The sequence below is a fragment of the Salmo salar genome, chromosome 22, assembly GCF_965601325.2.
Source record: "Salmo salar chromosome 22, fSalSal1, whole genome shotgun sequence".
In the NCBI taxonomy this organism is placed as follows: domain Eukaryota; kingdom Metazoa; phylum Chordata; class Actinopteri; order Salmoniformes; family Salmonidae; genus Salmo; species Salmo salar.
Window position 1 is genome coordinate 36360193 of NC_138312.1, and position 15770 is coordinate 36375962.

Below are 15770 nucleotides of genomic sequence, written 5' to 3' on the forward strand. Positions count from 1 at the left end.
GGTCCTCCCCAGTAGAGGGTATACTGTAGGAGAGGTCCTAAGAGTCATCTCCAGTAGAGGCCTATACTGTAGGAGAGGTCCTAAGAGTCATCTCCAGTAGAGGCCTATACTGTAGGAGAGGTCCTAAGAGTCATCTCCAGTAGAGGCCTATACTGTAGGAGAGGTCCTAAGAGCCATACATAGTAGAGGCCTATACTGTAGGAGAGGTCCTAGGAGTCATACATAGTAGAGGCCTATACTGTAGGAGAGGTCCTAAGAGCCATCTCCAGTAGAGGCCTATACTGTAGGAGAGGTCCTAAGAGTCATACATAGTAGAGGCCTATACTGTAGGAGAGGTCCTAAGAGCCATCTCCAGTAGAGGCCTATACTGTAGGAGAGGTCCTAAGAGCCATCTCCAGTAGAGGCCTATACTGTAGGAGAGGTCCTAAGAGTTATACATAGTAGAGGCCTATACTGTAGGAGAGGTCCTAAGAGCCATACATAGTAGAGGCCAATACTGTAGGAGAGGTCCTAAGAGCCATACATAGTAGAGGCCTATACTGTAGGAGAGGTCCTAAGAGCCATCTCCAGTAGAGGCCTATACTGTAGGAGAGAATCTCACATGATGACACAGAGCTACGTGACACTCACTTTACACTGATTATGTTTCAAATGGCGTTATTGATTTTTAGAATGCTCTCACTGGATGTCCTTAAAGCCAAATCTAGCTGCACTCTAGAAGTACAGGTAACTGCCAAAACAAAGGAAAAACCAAAATAATAAAGTGTACACTGAGTGCACAAAACATTAGGAACACCTTAATATTGAGTTGCACCCCCTTTTGCTCAATTCGTCAGGGCATGGACTCTACAAGGTGTCAAACGCGTTCCACAGGGATGCTGGCCCATGTTGACTGCAATGCTTCCCACAGTTGTGTCAAGATGGCTGGATATCCTTTGACCATTCTTGATACACACAACAAACTTTTGTCTTGCCCATTCACCCTCTGAATGGCACATATACACAATCCATATCTCAATTGTCTCAAGGCTTAACAAGGCTCCCTTCATCTACACTGATTGAAGTATATTTAACAAGTGACATCAAGAAGGGATCACAGCTTTCACCTGGAGTCACCTGGTCCGTCTATATCATGGAAAGAGCTGTTTTGTACACTCAGGGTATTTTAATAGGACGTTGGGACACCACGAGCCAGAACAGCTTCAATGCACCTTGGTATAGATTCTACAAGTGTCTGGAACTCTGTCGGAGGGATGATGCACCATTCTTCCACGAGAAATTCCCTAATTTGGTGACTTGTTGATTGTGGTGGAAAACACTCTCAGGCACCACTCCAGAATCTCCCATAAGTGTTCAATTGGGTTGAGATCTGGTGACTGAGACGGCCATGGCATATGGTTCACATCGTTTTCATGATTATCAAACCATTCAGTGGCCACTCATGCCCTGTGGATGGGGCATTGTCATCCTATGGGGGCATAACCATGGTAGCCAGTATGGTCTGTATAGCATTTTTATACATGACCCTAAGCATGATGGGATGTTAATTGCTTAATTAACTCAGAATTCCCTACTTTCAATGTACTTTGTATCACTCATTTACTCAAGTGTTTCCATTATTTTGGCAGTTACCTGTAGCTTTCCATGAAATCTGATAGTTCATGCCAGACGTACATACCCGTACATATTCAATCAAATAAGCCTCATGTAACAAATTAGCAATTACATTTTTTGTTTACCAAATTTGACACTCATTGACCTCCATACAAAAATTCCTCACTTCGTAGGCTTATTTTCATGGACAGATTTTGGGCGGACTAAAACCTCTCACGTCATCACTCCCTCTCTGCTATTGCCCAAAATGTAACATGGCCACTGATTCTTAACACATGTTCATCACATATCATGATGTCATAATGTAATGAATGTCCCTAAATGCCTTGATTTCGTTCCAAATGAAACCCTATTCACTACATAGTGCACTACTGCTGACCACTGCCACCATAGTCAAAAAAGTGCACTATATAGAGAAAACGGTGCCATTTGGGATGCCCCTCTGAATTTGACTTTCTGATTCAACTATATTATTTGTGGAATGCAAATCTGTGTGATTAGGAATCATGAGGTCTAATGTTTGCTGCTCTCTGGAGATGCGGACACAAATGCACTACAGTAGACACACATGCACTAATCAATGTTTTTATTCCATCTTTGAAAAACAACTTTCAGAATTGCTAATTTAACAAAAAAGCCAAAATATAATGCAGGAGTCTTATGTTTGTTTGATAAAATAGCTGTAAAAACAGTATTTTGAACTCCAGACGTGCACGATAGTAATGTTTTATAATTTTTGCATTATACTGTATGTATTACTGCATAGTTTCTACGCAAAATTTGAAGTTTGTTCATTGTACACAACCTGACCCAACCCCACAATCAACCCAACAGAGTCCAGTTAACAAAAAACTAAAATGGAGAAATGATTTTATCCAAACAGATATCTCATCCATCACTTATCAGAAGAATACTAGACTGGTCACCATGACAATCTATCCAATAGATTGATCAATATATACATAAAAACAAAGCTGCATCAATCAATTGTACCCTCGGACTCATGTTTCATTTTGTTCCGATTGGTTGGCATCTAAGAATCCATACAGGAAGTAAGCCAACTGAACACTGAAAATAGATCTCCATATTTTACATAGGCCAAAATATTTAAAATTGGAATAATTCATTTCCAAAACAAGAGAACACCGAAAGCTTTTTAGAGCTACATTTCTATCCATTCTTTGCTTTTAATATTTCAAAAATATTGTGACTTTGTATAGATATGGCTTTCATATAAAAAAATAATAATAATTACAAAGAATTCTCTTGATAAGTCAAATTCTTTTTTTTTTAACAGGTGGACTGTTTAGGATACATTTCTCTCCAGTTCTTTACATTCTTTCTTTCCAGGACTTTGAGAAAATAAAGTGTTGTATGAGTAAGATAAAATCAATAGTATGATAATTATCCTAGCATCATTCAGATGCTTAGCGATCATGAAATCTTGTATTTCTCACTAACAGTAAACTATATTTGAAACAAACACAGGACATGTCTGATGTCGCTTTGGTTGAGGGCCATAAGCATCCCTTTAATGGGCATTACATATTAACTCACAATCAGGGACGACCGTTAACTCCTTCCGAAAGTTATCCAAAACATTACTAATTAGGGTTCGACACGTCACCTCTGATGTGAATGTCAATATATTTCATTACATGTAGTCATTTCATGTCAGCAGACATTATGACTGAATATCCCAGGTATCATGTGTGGGCCTCTAACCTAATCACCATTACTGACAATTAAGTGATGCATGTTTAAAGCAACAAGACTGGTTCTTTCGACTAGAAGAAGGGAAAGTGAAGCAGAAAACGCTTTAATAGAAATTTGTGAATATTTGGTTCCCCACCCTGCCCCCCCTCCCCTCCAACCCACCCACCTCCACAAAATAAAAGTGTTGAGCTTCCGTAAAAATGAATGTCTAACCCCACTTTACCTTTAGTGTTTCAGACATAACAATAAGACAGTCAGGTCATGCTCTGTGCACCCTCTACCACATCCCACCACCAGAAGAGACAACTTAACATCCCATACAGCACTACTATATAGGGAATAGAGTGCTATTTGGGACATAGCCAGAGATTAAAATGCTTACAAATATCTAAAGAACATAAACTATAGATTGGGAGACATGGAGTAGGCCTAAACGGACATATTTCTCTGACAGTATGGGTGTGGGGTCCACAACATCATAACACACGGCCCCTTCTTTGAAATCAAATGAAACAGTGGAGTAGGATTACTTGGTAAAGAGTTTTATGGATACTGAATTTCAGCCAAATACGAGAGACAGGGTAACAGTTACAAAATGGTAAAATATAAAATGGGGATGGAGACCCTTCGTGCTTTATTCCAAAGCTTCTATTGCAGAAAGAAACCTTAGGCACTTCATAGTGTAATAGTATGAGAAGGCGCTTTATCTTGTGAATAAAACCACAAAACAAATCTCTTTGGGATGCAGTGACTAGTCTGGCTTGGGTATGTCTGTGTGTGCTAAATTACAACTTGAACAGTAGAACATCTCTTGCTAAATCCATCCAGTTTATGGCACCACAAAACCGCTGCCACCCCACAATGTGTACAACACCTGAGATATGGCAGTGAGTACCGTAGATCTTCTAGAACAACAGGCAATAACGCAAAGATCATTTTCCAGACATACTTTTAAGTCTCAGTAACGTAGAAACATCTCACCAAAAATATAATACATTTTTAAATAATGACTTGGCAAAGTATGGAGAAAGGGCTAAAGGTGGGGGCTAAACTAGTGTGCATTGTGTTCACTCTTAGCAGCTTATACAAGTCCCCCAAGCTAACCAAATAATATGGCACCCAGAAGGCTTGACACAAAATGTGAATAATTTTAAAACAAGGCCTTGGTTTATCCACTATGGCATCCTTAGAAGACTAAATACCAGCAGAGAATCACTCCAAATTTGCAACACGAAGTCTAAATCAGTCTGTTCATTTAAAAGTATATATATATATTATATATAGTTGAGGTGAATCAGCTCAAGTATCCTGTACCTGATGCATCTCAGGGTGAATCGGCATAAAGGCAGGGTTTGTTACACCACTGCATTTACACGATGGGTGTGACCCCTTGGATTGTAATGATCCCTATTGGCTGAGGATATCTTAAGCAAATGAGAATGGAGGATTTCATGTAACTACAACATACAGAGGCTGTTAATGTATGGCTGTTCTTCCTCAACATCCCAGACATTACAAAATTCATCATCTGTACTTCTAACCAACATATCCAACATTTAAAAGACATCTTAAAAATGTATAGAAAAGCGTAAAGATTGAAAAAGAACAACCATTTTCTACAAGGAACAAAGCTTTTTTTCCTTCTTTAAAAACCCAACAAAAACAGATTTCATTATTTTGTTCTTATACAGAAGGCACAAAGATGGAGATCTCTTGCTCCCCATGTAAGGTCTGGTCAAATGAGGTCATATCATCTTATGTACTGTCATGTCTAGTTATGTCATGACGGCCTTGGATCAGAAAAACCACCTGTTCAACTTCCAAAATGAATTTCCTGAAGGAATCAATCCATTCAGGAGAGAAAAGTCCTTAAACACATCCTTTATAGAGGCTGTTGTACTAACAAATTGAAATTAAATCACTATGTGGATTTTGTAGTTTCCTTACAATGCTTTAGAGTCCTTCGTCAACGTGTTTCTACTGAGATTATTGTCGAAGCAGAGAGGTGAAGTGCAGAGTACATTGTTTGGTGTCACAATTAGTGCTATAAAATCAAAGTCTTGTTTTTGGAGAAACAAAGACCTGGCCAGTCAGTTTGAATGATTGGAGTAATAGTATGTGTTTGAGTTCCAATTTTAAAATGAGAAAAGAGTGAGCCACTTTGCATTGTGTTTGTTGGATTGTTTCCAGAACAGCAGTTTTGCAGCACCAGCTAACATACTGAGAAGGAGGACAGTAGGAGCTGTGGACAGCCGTCCAAACACACAGTTCAGGGGCCAAACATTAAACACACCGCCGAGTGTGTCTAGGATACTAACACCGCACACAGAGTGCGTGTATGTAAGTAAGGTTTTGGCTTTTTCCGTCGGTTGATGGGTGTGGTCTGGCTGAGAGGGGGAGGTTCTGGCTTGTCAGAGGGGGCGTGTCGTGTCAGGGGGCTCGTAGCTGCTGCAGCTTGGCATAGACGTCATCCGCCTCACTCAGCTCCTCAAAGACGGGTAGGAGGCTCAGCAGCTCAGTATCCTCCAGGTCGTCAAACCAGGACACCACAGGCACCTGAGGACACACACAATCAGAATAAAGCATTTACATTTTAGAGAAGGCTATGAATGAAGGAAAGACCCTTTCCTGCCACTCTGCAGTTGGGAAACATTGATTTCCACAGTTTAGACAAAACACACATTCAGAAAATAAAATTGGCATCATCAAATAGCTTAAAACAGGGAGATCACCTCAGTGATTCAACATTGGGACAGGACAGTAAGTCCTTTGGAGTACAGCTCAGAGAAAGATTGGGCTAGGCAGCAGCACTCACAGCATTCTCAGGATGGAAGATGTAGGAGGCGGGGGAGTTGTCCAGGATAAGGGTCTTGTTGAGCTGGCGGCCCAGGCGGCTCAGGTCCTTGACGTAGCAGCCCTGGTGGAACACACAGGACTCCCGAAAGAGACGCGTCCCGAACACACCACACTGATCCAGCAGGTCTGTCACTGGGTCTGCATACTGCAGGGGAGACGGGGGAAGGAGGGAGAAGAGAAAGGGGATAAGACATAAAGATAGAAACAGAAAGGTAGAGGGCCAGGCACGGATGTAGGACAGAGAGTAGTGTGTAAGGGAGAGTGGTATGTTGGGTGGTAGACGTCTGAACATAGCTGGAATTGCTACTTTTTCCAACAGGCATATATCACCACCACCAGGGGGAGCAAATGGAATAAATAACAGTTAATTCTCCAAATCAACAGTAAAAGCAATGTTACCTTCGCAAGACTTGCAGTGAAGAGAACACACTCAAACAGCTCTCCCATCCTCTGGAGGAACTGGTCTACATGTGGCCTCTTCAGGACGTAAACCTGGGACACATCACAGCACGGCTATAAGCATCTGGCTAGGAAAATCAAGTACAGCTATCTAACAGCGACCATCTATGAACACTAGTCTATGGACTAACTGACTGGAGCAACTACACACACAACTCCAGTCCCTAAGGACCACAGTATCTATTGATCTTCAATCTGATCAACCTTATTTACTGGCTAGTGACAAGTCTACTCACCTGGCTTAAAAAGGCTAATGTTTTGGATAATTGAAAAGGCAACAGTGGGGGGAAAAACAGAGGCTGGTGAGCACAAGTGGATCGATCTTTCATCCACTCAACAACCTGGTTCAACATTTCAGAAAATAATAGAACGGGAACATAAAAAACATAACAGAACATGAATGTTAAAATAAGGGTTAGAACTCATTTCTGGTTTGGTTTGCCTGTTCTTTCCTTCTCATTCTGTCTGTGGGTTAGGGAAAGCGTGCAAGTGTATGTGTGGTTGTCCCAGAGGGCCATGTTGGAAGAGATCAGCCGCCTCCTGAAACAAGTAATCGAGAATAGGCCGTGCTGGTGGAAACCAGCCTATCCTGGATTACTTGAACCAGGCTGAGGCCAGGGAGCTGTGGTCAGTGTCCCAGGATGAGGAGGTCGGAGTGGGGAGAGGGAGGCCTCGCTGATCCTTGGCTTAACTGTACTATACAGCTTTAAAATGTAGTATATTCATCTTTGACCAAGGAAGAGAACACATTTATACAACAAATGTTCCATTTACAAATGACTTGTTTTCAAATGTTATTTCATGTATTCATTTAAAAAAGTGTTACATTTCGGAAGCAGTAGTGCTACTCCAATGGGCTGCAAAGTCTAAAAATAACCACAGGGAGGCTGATTATTTGGCATAGACATACACAGCCGTTTAAAATATTGGAGTCAATTAGCAATGTCCTTGTTTTTGAAAGAAAAACATTTTTTGTCCATTAAAATAACATCAAATTGATTGGAAATACAGTGTAGACACTGTTAATGTTGTAAATGACTATTGTCAAACGGGAATGTTTTCATGTAATATCTACATAGGCGTACAGAGGCCCGTTATCAGCAACCATCACTCATGTGTTCCAATGGCATGTTGTGTTAGCTAATCCAAGTTTATCATTTTAAAAGGCTAATTGATCATTAGAAAACCCTTTTGAAATTATGAAAACTGTTGTCCTGATTAAAGAAGCAATAAAACTGGCCTTCTTTAGACTAGTTGAGAATCTGGAGCATCAGCATTAATGGGTTCGACTACAGGCTCAAAATGGCCAGAAACAAAGAACTTTCTTCTGAAAATCGTCAGTCTATTCTTGTTCTGAGAAATGAAGGCTATTCCATGCGAGAATTTGCCAAGAAACTGAAGATCTCGTACAACGCTGTGTACTACTCCCTTCACAGAACAGCGCAAACTGGCTCTAACCAGAATAGAAAGAGGAGTGGGAGGCCCCAGTGCACAACTGAGCAAGAGGACAAGTACATTAAAGTGTCTAGTTTGAGAAACAGATAGATAGTTAAATAGTACCCGCAAAACACCAGTCTCAACGTCAACAGTGAAGAGGCGACTCCGGGATGCTGGCCTTCCTAGGCAGAGTTCCTCAGTCCAGTGTCTGTGTTCTTTTGCCCATCTTAATCTTTTCTTTTCATTGGCCAGTCTGAGATTAGGCTTTTTCTTTGCAACTCTGCCTAGAAGGCCAGCATCCCGGAGTCGCCTCTTAACTGTCCTCCATTGGAACACAGGAGTGATGGTTGCTGATAATGGGCCTCTGTATGCCTATGTAGATATTCCATAAAAAGCAGTTTCCAGCTACAATAGTCATTTACAACATTAACAATGTCTACACTGTATTTCTGAGCAATTTGAAGTTATTTTAACGGACAAATGTGCTTTTCTTTCAAAAACAAGGAAAATTCTAAGTGACCCAAAACTTTTGAACGGTAGTGTGTGTACACACAGACACACACTCTACCAGTCAAACGTTTGGACACCTACTCATTCAAGGGTTTATCTTTATTTTTTACAATTTTATACATTGTAGAATAATAGTGAAGACATCAAAACTATAAAATAACATGTATTCATGTAGTAAGCAGATAAGTGTTAAACAAATGAAAATATATTTTATATTTGAGATTCTTCAAAGTAGCCACCCTTTGCCTTGATGACAGTTTTACATGCTCTTGGCATTCTCTGAACCAGCTTCATGAGGTAGTCACCTGGAATGCATTTCAATGAACAGGTGTGCCTTGATAATTTGTGGAATTTCTATCCTTAATGCGTTTGAGCCAGTTGTGTTGTGACAAGGTAGGGGTGGTATACAGAAGATAGCCCTATTTGGTAAAAGACCAAAGGTCAGTCAACATGGAACATTTCAAGAACTTTGAAGGTTTCTTTAAGTGCAGTCGCAAAAACCATCAAGCGCTATGATGAAACTGGCTCTCAAGAGGACCGTCACAGGAAAGGACGACCCAGAGTTACCTCAGCTGCAGAGGATTAAGTTCATGAGAGTTACGAGCCTCAGAAATCACAGATCAAATAAATTCTTCAGAGTTCAAGTAACAGACATCTCAACATCAACTGTTCAGAGGAGACTGTGTGAATCAGGCCTTCATCATTGAATTTCTGCAAAGAAACCACTATTACAGGACACCAATAAGAAGAAGAGACTTGCTTGGGCCAAGAAATACATGCTGTCCTTTGGTCTGATGAGTCCAAATTTGAGATTTTTGGTTCCAACCACCGTGTCTTCGTGACACGCAGAGTAGGTGAACAAATGATCTCCACTTGTGTGGTTCCCACCATGAAGCATGGAGGAGGTGATGTGATAGTGCTTTGCTGGTGACACTGTCAGTGATTTATGTTGAATTCAAGGCACACTTAACCAGCATCGCTACCACAGCATTTTGCAGCGATAGGCCATCCCATCTGGTTTGCGCTTAGTGGGACTATCATTTGTTTTTCAACAGGACAATGACCCACACCTTACACACCTCCAGGCTTTGTAAGGGCTATTTGACCAAGAACGAGAGTGATGGAATGCTGCATCAGATGACCTGGCCTCCACAATCACCCGACCTCAACCCAATTGAGATGGTTTGGGATGAGTTGGACCGCAGAGTGAAGGAAAAGCAGCCAACAAGTGCTCAGCATATGTGGGAACCCCTTCAAGACTGTTGGAAAAGCATTCCAGGTGAAGCTGGTTGAGAGAATGCCAAGAGTGTGCAAAGCTGTCATGGCAAATGGTGGCTACTTTAAAGAATTTAACCGTTTTTTTTGGTTACTACATGATTCCATATATGTTATTTCATAGTTTTGATGTCTTCTAATATTCAACAACGTAGAAAATATTAAAAATGAAGAAAAACACTTGAATGAGTAGATTTGTCTAAACTTTTGACTGGTACCACACACACACACACACACACCACACACACACACACACACACACACACACACACACACACACACACACACACACACACACACACACACACACACACACACACACACACACACACACACACACACACACACACACACACACACACACACACATATATACAGTTGAAGTCAGAAGTTTACATACACTTAGGTTGGAGTCATTAAAACTTGTTTTTCAACCACTCCACAAATTTCTTGTTAACAAACTATATAGTTTTGGAAAGTCGGTTAGGACATCTACTTTGTGCATGACAAGTCATTTTTCCAACAATTGTTTACAGACAGATTATTTCACTTATAATTCACTGTATCACAATTTCAGTGGGTCAGAAGTTTACATACACTAAGTTGACTGTGACTTTAAACAGCTTGGAAAATTCCAGAAAATTATGTCATGCTTTAGAAGCTGCTGATAGGCTAATTGACATCATTTGAGTCAATTGGAGGTGTACCTGTGGATGTATTTCAAGGCCTACCTTCAAACTCAGTGCCTCTTTGCTTGACATCATGGGAAAATCAAAAGAAATCAGCCAAGACCTCAGAAAAAAACATTGTAGACCTCCACAAGTCTGGTTCATCCTTGGGAGCAATTTCCAAACGCCCGCAGGTACCACAATCATCTGTACAAACAATAGTATGCAAGTATAAACACCATGGGACCACGCAGCCGTCGTACCGCTCAGGAAGGAGACATGTTCTGTCTCCTAGAGATGAACGTACTTTGGTGCGAAAAGTCCACATCAATCCCAGAATAACAGCAAAGGACCTTGTGAAGATGCTGGAGGAAACAGGTACAAAAGTATCTATATCCACAGTAAAACGAGTCCTATATCGACATAACCTGAAAGGCCGCTCAGCAAGGAAGAAGCCACTGCTCCAAAACCGCCATTAAAAAAAAGCCAAACTACGGTTTACAACTGCACATGGAGAAATGTCCTCTGGTCTGATGAAACAAAAATAGAACTGTTTGGCCATAATGACCATCGTTATGTTTGGAGGAAAAAGGGGGAGGCTTGCAACCCGAAGGACACCATCCCAACTGTGAAGCATGGGGGTGGCAGCATCATGTTGCGGGGGTGTTTTACTCCAGGAGGGACTGGTGCATTTCACAAAATAGATGGCATCATGAGGAAAGGAAAATTATGTGGATATATTGAAACAACATCTCAAGACATCAGTCAGGAAGTTAAGCTTGGTCGCAAATGGGTCTTCCAAATGGACAATGACCCCAAGCATACTTCCAAAGTTGTGGAAAAATGGCCACTCAAAGGTATTTGAGTGGCCATCACAAAGCCCTGACGTCAATCCCAAGGAAAATTTGTGGGCAGAACTGAAAAAGTGTGTGCGAGCAAGGATGCCTACAAACCTGACTCAGTTACAACAGCTCTGTCAGGAGGAATGGGCCAAAATGCACCCAACTTATTGTGGGAAGCTTATGGAAGGCTACCCGAAACATTTGACCCAAGTTAAACAATTTAAAGGCAATGCTACCAAATACTAATTGAGTGTATGTAAACTTCTGACCCACTGGGAATGTGAGGAAAGAAATAAAAGTTGAAATAAATAATTCTACTATTATCCTGACATTTCACATTCTTAAAATAAAGTGGTGATCCTAACTGACCTAAGACAGGGAATTTTTACTAGGATTAAATGTCAGGAATTGTGAAAAACTGAGTTTAAATGTATTTTGCTAAGGTGTATGTAAACTTCCGACTTCAACTGTACACCTATCTACACACACACACACACACACACACACACACACACACACACACACACACACACACACACACACACACACACACACACACACACACACACACCTATCTATCTATCTATCTATACACACACGTGTGTTGATCTAAATGCCATTGTCAGTTACCTGGTGTGTTGTTCCTTCAATCTCCACAGGTACAATGAAGTCAGCATTACTGATGGGCTACAGCATTAGGAGGAGAAGACAACCGTTTATCATCAGTTTTCAGATAAAATATAATCAGTTGCAGTGACACACGCAAAAGACAAACGTATACATTAACAGAAAAGGTTAGATATTCTGATTAGGAGATGCATCTAAAAGCATAGCAAAGTTTAAATAAGGAAAAAACTAACCCTCCCACCCGCTCAACTAACCCTCCCACCATCCAAATCATGCCTTGTTATGAGAAACATGTTAACTATGGGGAACGTGGACAACAGTGATTTGTCTGCCAGTGACCATTGGTTTGTTGATTAAATGTGTTGACAGCATCAGCAGCTCCCGTTTCACAGCCAGTGTAAAGAGCTACCTGATCCAGCTAACAGCGGTCCATTACCACTTACAGTCTAATAGTGGGATATAGAAGTGAGACTGGACACAAACAAAGAGGACTAGCCGATCAAAAGATTACAGCTTGTTGTTGCAAATGAGTAAAGTAAGAGCTATGGATCATGCTATTATATATAATCAACTGCCCTGGTCTGCATAGGATCAAAACAAGATGTCTTCGAATTCTTGGTACGTGGTGAGATAATAGGTCAAATAATGTTTTCTAATAGCACTGTTTCTTATTAACAGTGTATGTGTATTACCTTGAAGGAGCTGTGCACCAATGTCTCATCCAGGTCAATGACCACACAGATCTTGCCCTCATCCTGGGAGGTTACCTCGGGCAGTAGACTTGTCCCTGGAACCTGAGAGGAGCGGAACAGGGGAAGGGTAGGAAGAGAGTAGAGAAGTAGAAGATAAAGGAGTAGTAGAGGAGGAGGAGTAGAGTAGTAGAGGAGGACAATTAGAGGAGGAGTAGAGGGTAGAAGAGTAGAGGATAGAAGATTAGAGGAGTATAGGAGGAGTAAAGGATGAGTAGAGGAGGATAGAAGATTAGAGGAGCAGAGGAGGAGTAGAGGAGGATAGGAGATTAGAGGAGTATAGGAGGAGTAAAGGATGAGTAGAGGAGGATAGAAGATTAGAGGAGTAGAGGATGAGTAGAGGAGGATAGAAGATTAGAGGAGTATAGGAGGAGTAAAGGATGAGTAGAGGAGGATAGAAGATTAGAGGAGTAGAGGAGGAGTAGAGGAGGATAGAAGATTAGAGGAGTAGAGGAGGAGTAGAGGAGGATAGAAGATTAGAGGAGTAGAGGAGGAGTAGAGGAGGATAGAAGATTAGAGGAGTAGAGGATGAGTAGTGGAGGTTAGAAGATTAGAGGAGTATAGGAGTAGAGGATGAGTAGAGGAGGATAGAAGATTAGAGGAGTATAGGAGTAGAGGATGAGTAGAGGAGGATAGAAGATGAGGAGTATAGGAGTAGAGGATGAGTAGAGGAGGATAGAAGATTAGAGGAGTATAGGAGTAGAGGATGAGTAGAGGAGGATAGAAGATTAGAGGAGTATAGGAGTAGAGGATGAGTAGAGGAGGATAGAAGATTAGAGGAGGATAGGAGGAGTAAAGGATGAGTAGAGGAGGATAGAAGATTAGAGTAGAGGATGAGTAGAGGAGGTTAGAAGATTAGAGGAGGGTAGAAGAGTATAGGAGGAGTAAAGGATGAGTAGAGGAGGTTAGAGGATTAGAGGAGGGTAGAAGAGTATAGGAATATAGGAGGAGTAGAGGAGGGTAGAAGAGTAAAGGAGGAGTAAAGGATGAGTAGAGGAGGATAGAAGATTAGAGGAGGGTAGAAGAGTATAGGAGGAGTAGAGGAGGGTAGAAGAGTATAGGAGGAGTATGAGGGTAGAAGATTAGAGGAGGAGTAGAGGAGGGTAGAAGAGTATAGGAGGAGTAGAGGAGGGTGGAAGAGTATAGGAGGAGTAGAGGAGGGTAGAAGAGTATAGGAGTAGAGGAGAGAGGATGATAAAAAGTGTAGAAGAGTAAATGAATTGAGGAGGAGGGTAGTGGTGGGTAGAGGCAGAGTAGAGGTGGGTAGAGTCAGGGTAGAGGTGGGTAAAGGCAGGGTAGAGGTGGGTAGTGACTTTTCCCCTACAATTTAAATGAAAGATGACACGCCCCACACTTAAAGCTGCAAGACATAATTTTTTGGGAGACCTGACCAAATTCACATAGAAAGGTCTGTCATTCTCATTGAAAGCATGTCTAAGAAGTGGTAGATCTGTACTATGTGCGCTATTTCTATGCTTCCCTTACGTTTTTGCATCATTTACATTCGGTTTTGTACACCAGCTTCAAACAGCTGAAAATACAATATTATTGGTTATGGAAAATATATTTCACAGCAGTTAAAAATGGTACAATGATTCTCTACACAATGAATGCTTGTTTTGTCACAAAATTAGAATAGTTTGCCTCATTTCAGTTTATCAACCAGGAAATGGCAGCGTGATTTCTGCATATTGCATCTTCAATGAAATATTCCAGAGGGAATCTATCATCTATTGACCTGGAACCTCCAGTGCGATTCTATACAGGAATCACATTTTTCCAGTTAGCAAAACCTTTTAGTTTGAGAATGAAGGGTTCAATGTGAGTTCCAAAATAATAACCTATCTACAGTAACAAATGGGTCATCTAAATATGTTAATGTATTTGGTCCTAGTGTATATAATTAGCCCATACACATTACAATTTTAGACACGTATCCTATTGCACAATGTCCTGTAAAAGTGAATTAATTTCCCTTTCCACCCCAAATACAATAGCTTAACTGTAACATGTCTGAAGAAAATGGATCAAAACACAGAAATGTCAGTTACAATACATAGCATCATACCAAATGTGACAGTTTAACCTAAGCCCATTGTCTCTACTCCCACAAAAACCACAGTGATATTGTCCTTTACGTACTTGATGAAACTGGTAGCGAAGGTTTTGAAGTAGATCAAGCTAAACAGAGAGATGAAAAAGACAGTTAAAGGGAAATTTCACAATTTCTCTACTTCATATTGATCATCTCCAGTACCAGCCCAACTAGTGAAAATGGCATGTTTCTATATTTTGTAGTAAGAAAGTGAGGAAGATAAGGGTTTCCAATGACAAAAACCAATTAGTATGCAATACCTACTCATAATTGGTTAAAATCACAGATGATGTCATTGAAACAATTATCTTCCTCTCTTTCTTACTACAAAACATAGAAACGCACACTTGTCACATGATGTTGGGGTGGTGCTGGAGATGAATATACATTAACTATACTGAACAAAAATATTAAAATGCAACATAAAACAATTAAATATTTTACTGAGTTACAGTTCATAAGGAATTCAGTCAATGGAAATAAATGAATAATGCCCTAATCTATGGATTTCACATGACTGGGAATACAGAAATGAATCTGTTGGTCAGATACCTTAAAAAAATGTAAGGGTGTGGATCAGAAAACCAGTCAGTATCTGGTGTGACCACCATTTGCCTCATGCAGCGTGACACATCTCCTTCGCATAGAGTTGATCAGGCTGTTGATTGTGGCCTGTGGAATATTTTCCCACTCCTCAATGGCTATGTGAAGTTGCTGGATATTGGCGGGAACTGGAACACGTCGTGCACGTTGATCCAGAGCATCCCAAACATGCTCAACGGGTGACATGTCTGGTGAGTATGCAGGCCATGGAAGAACTGGGACATTTTCAGCTTCCAGGAATTGTGTACAGCATGATCATGCTGAAACATGAGGTGATGGCGGCGGATGAATGGCACGACAATGGGCCTCAGGATCTCGT

General features: G+C 41.0%; 1 protein-coding gene across 2 annotated transcripts in view; it reads right to left on the bottom strand.

The window, feature by feature from the left end:
* Positions 1–3856: 3856 nt before the first annotated feature.
* Positions 3857–15770, bottom strand: part of LOC106583267 (carboxy-terminal domain RNA polymerase II polypeptide A small phosphatase 2) — a 34447-nt gene continuing 22533 nt past the window's right edge. The window contains exons 3-8 of one of the 2 annotated variants that reach the window (XM_014167219.3): positions 14896–14934; positions 12697–12798; positions 12008–12064; positions 6586–6678; positions 6146–6331; positions 3857–5886 (exon numbers count right to left, since the gene is read on the bottom strand). In XM_014167219.3, coding sequence (XP_014022694.1) covers positions 5761–5886; positions 6146–6331; positions 6586–6678; positions 12008–12064; positions 12697–12798; positions 14896–14934 — 603 coding nt within the window. In that variant the 3' untranslated portion in view covers positions 3857–5760. The remainder of the gene's footprint in view (positions 5887–6145; positions 6332–6585; positions 6679–12007; positions 12065–12696; positions 12799–14895; positions 14935–15770) is intronic. The other variant, XM_014167220.3, reaches the window with a different exon arrangement.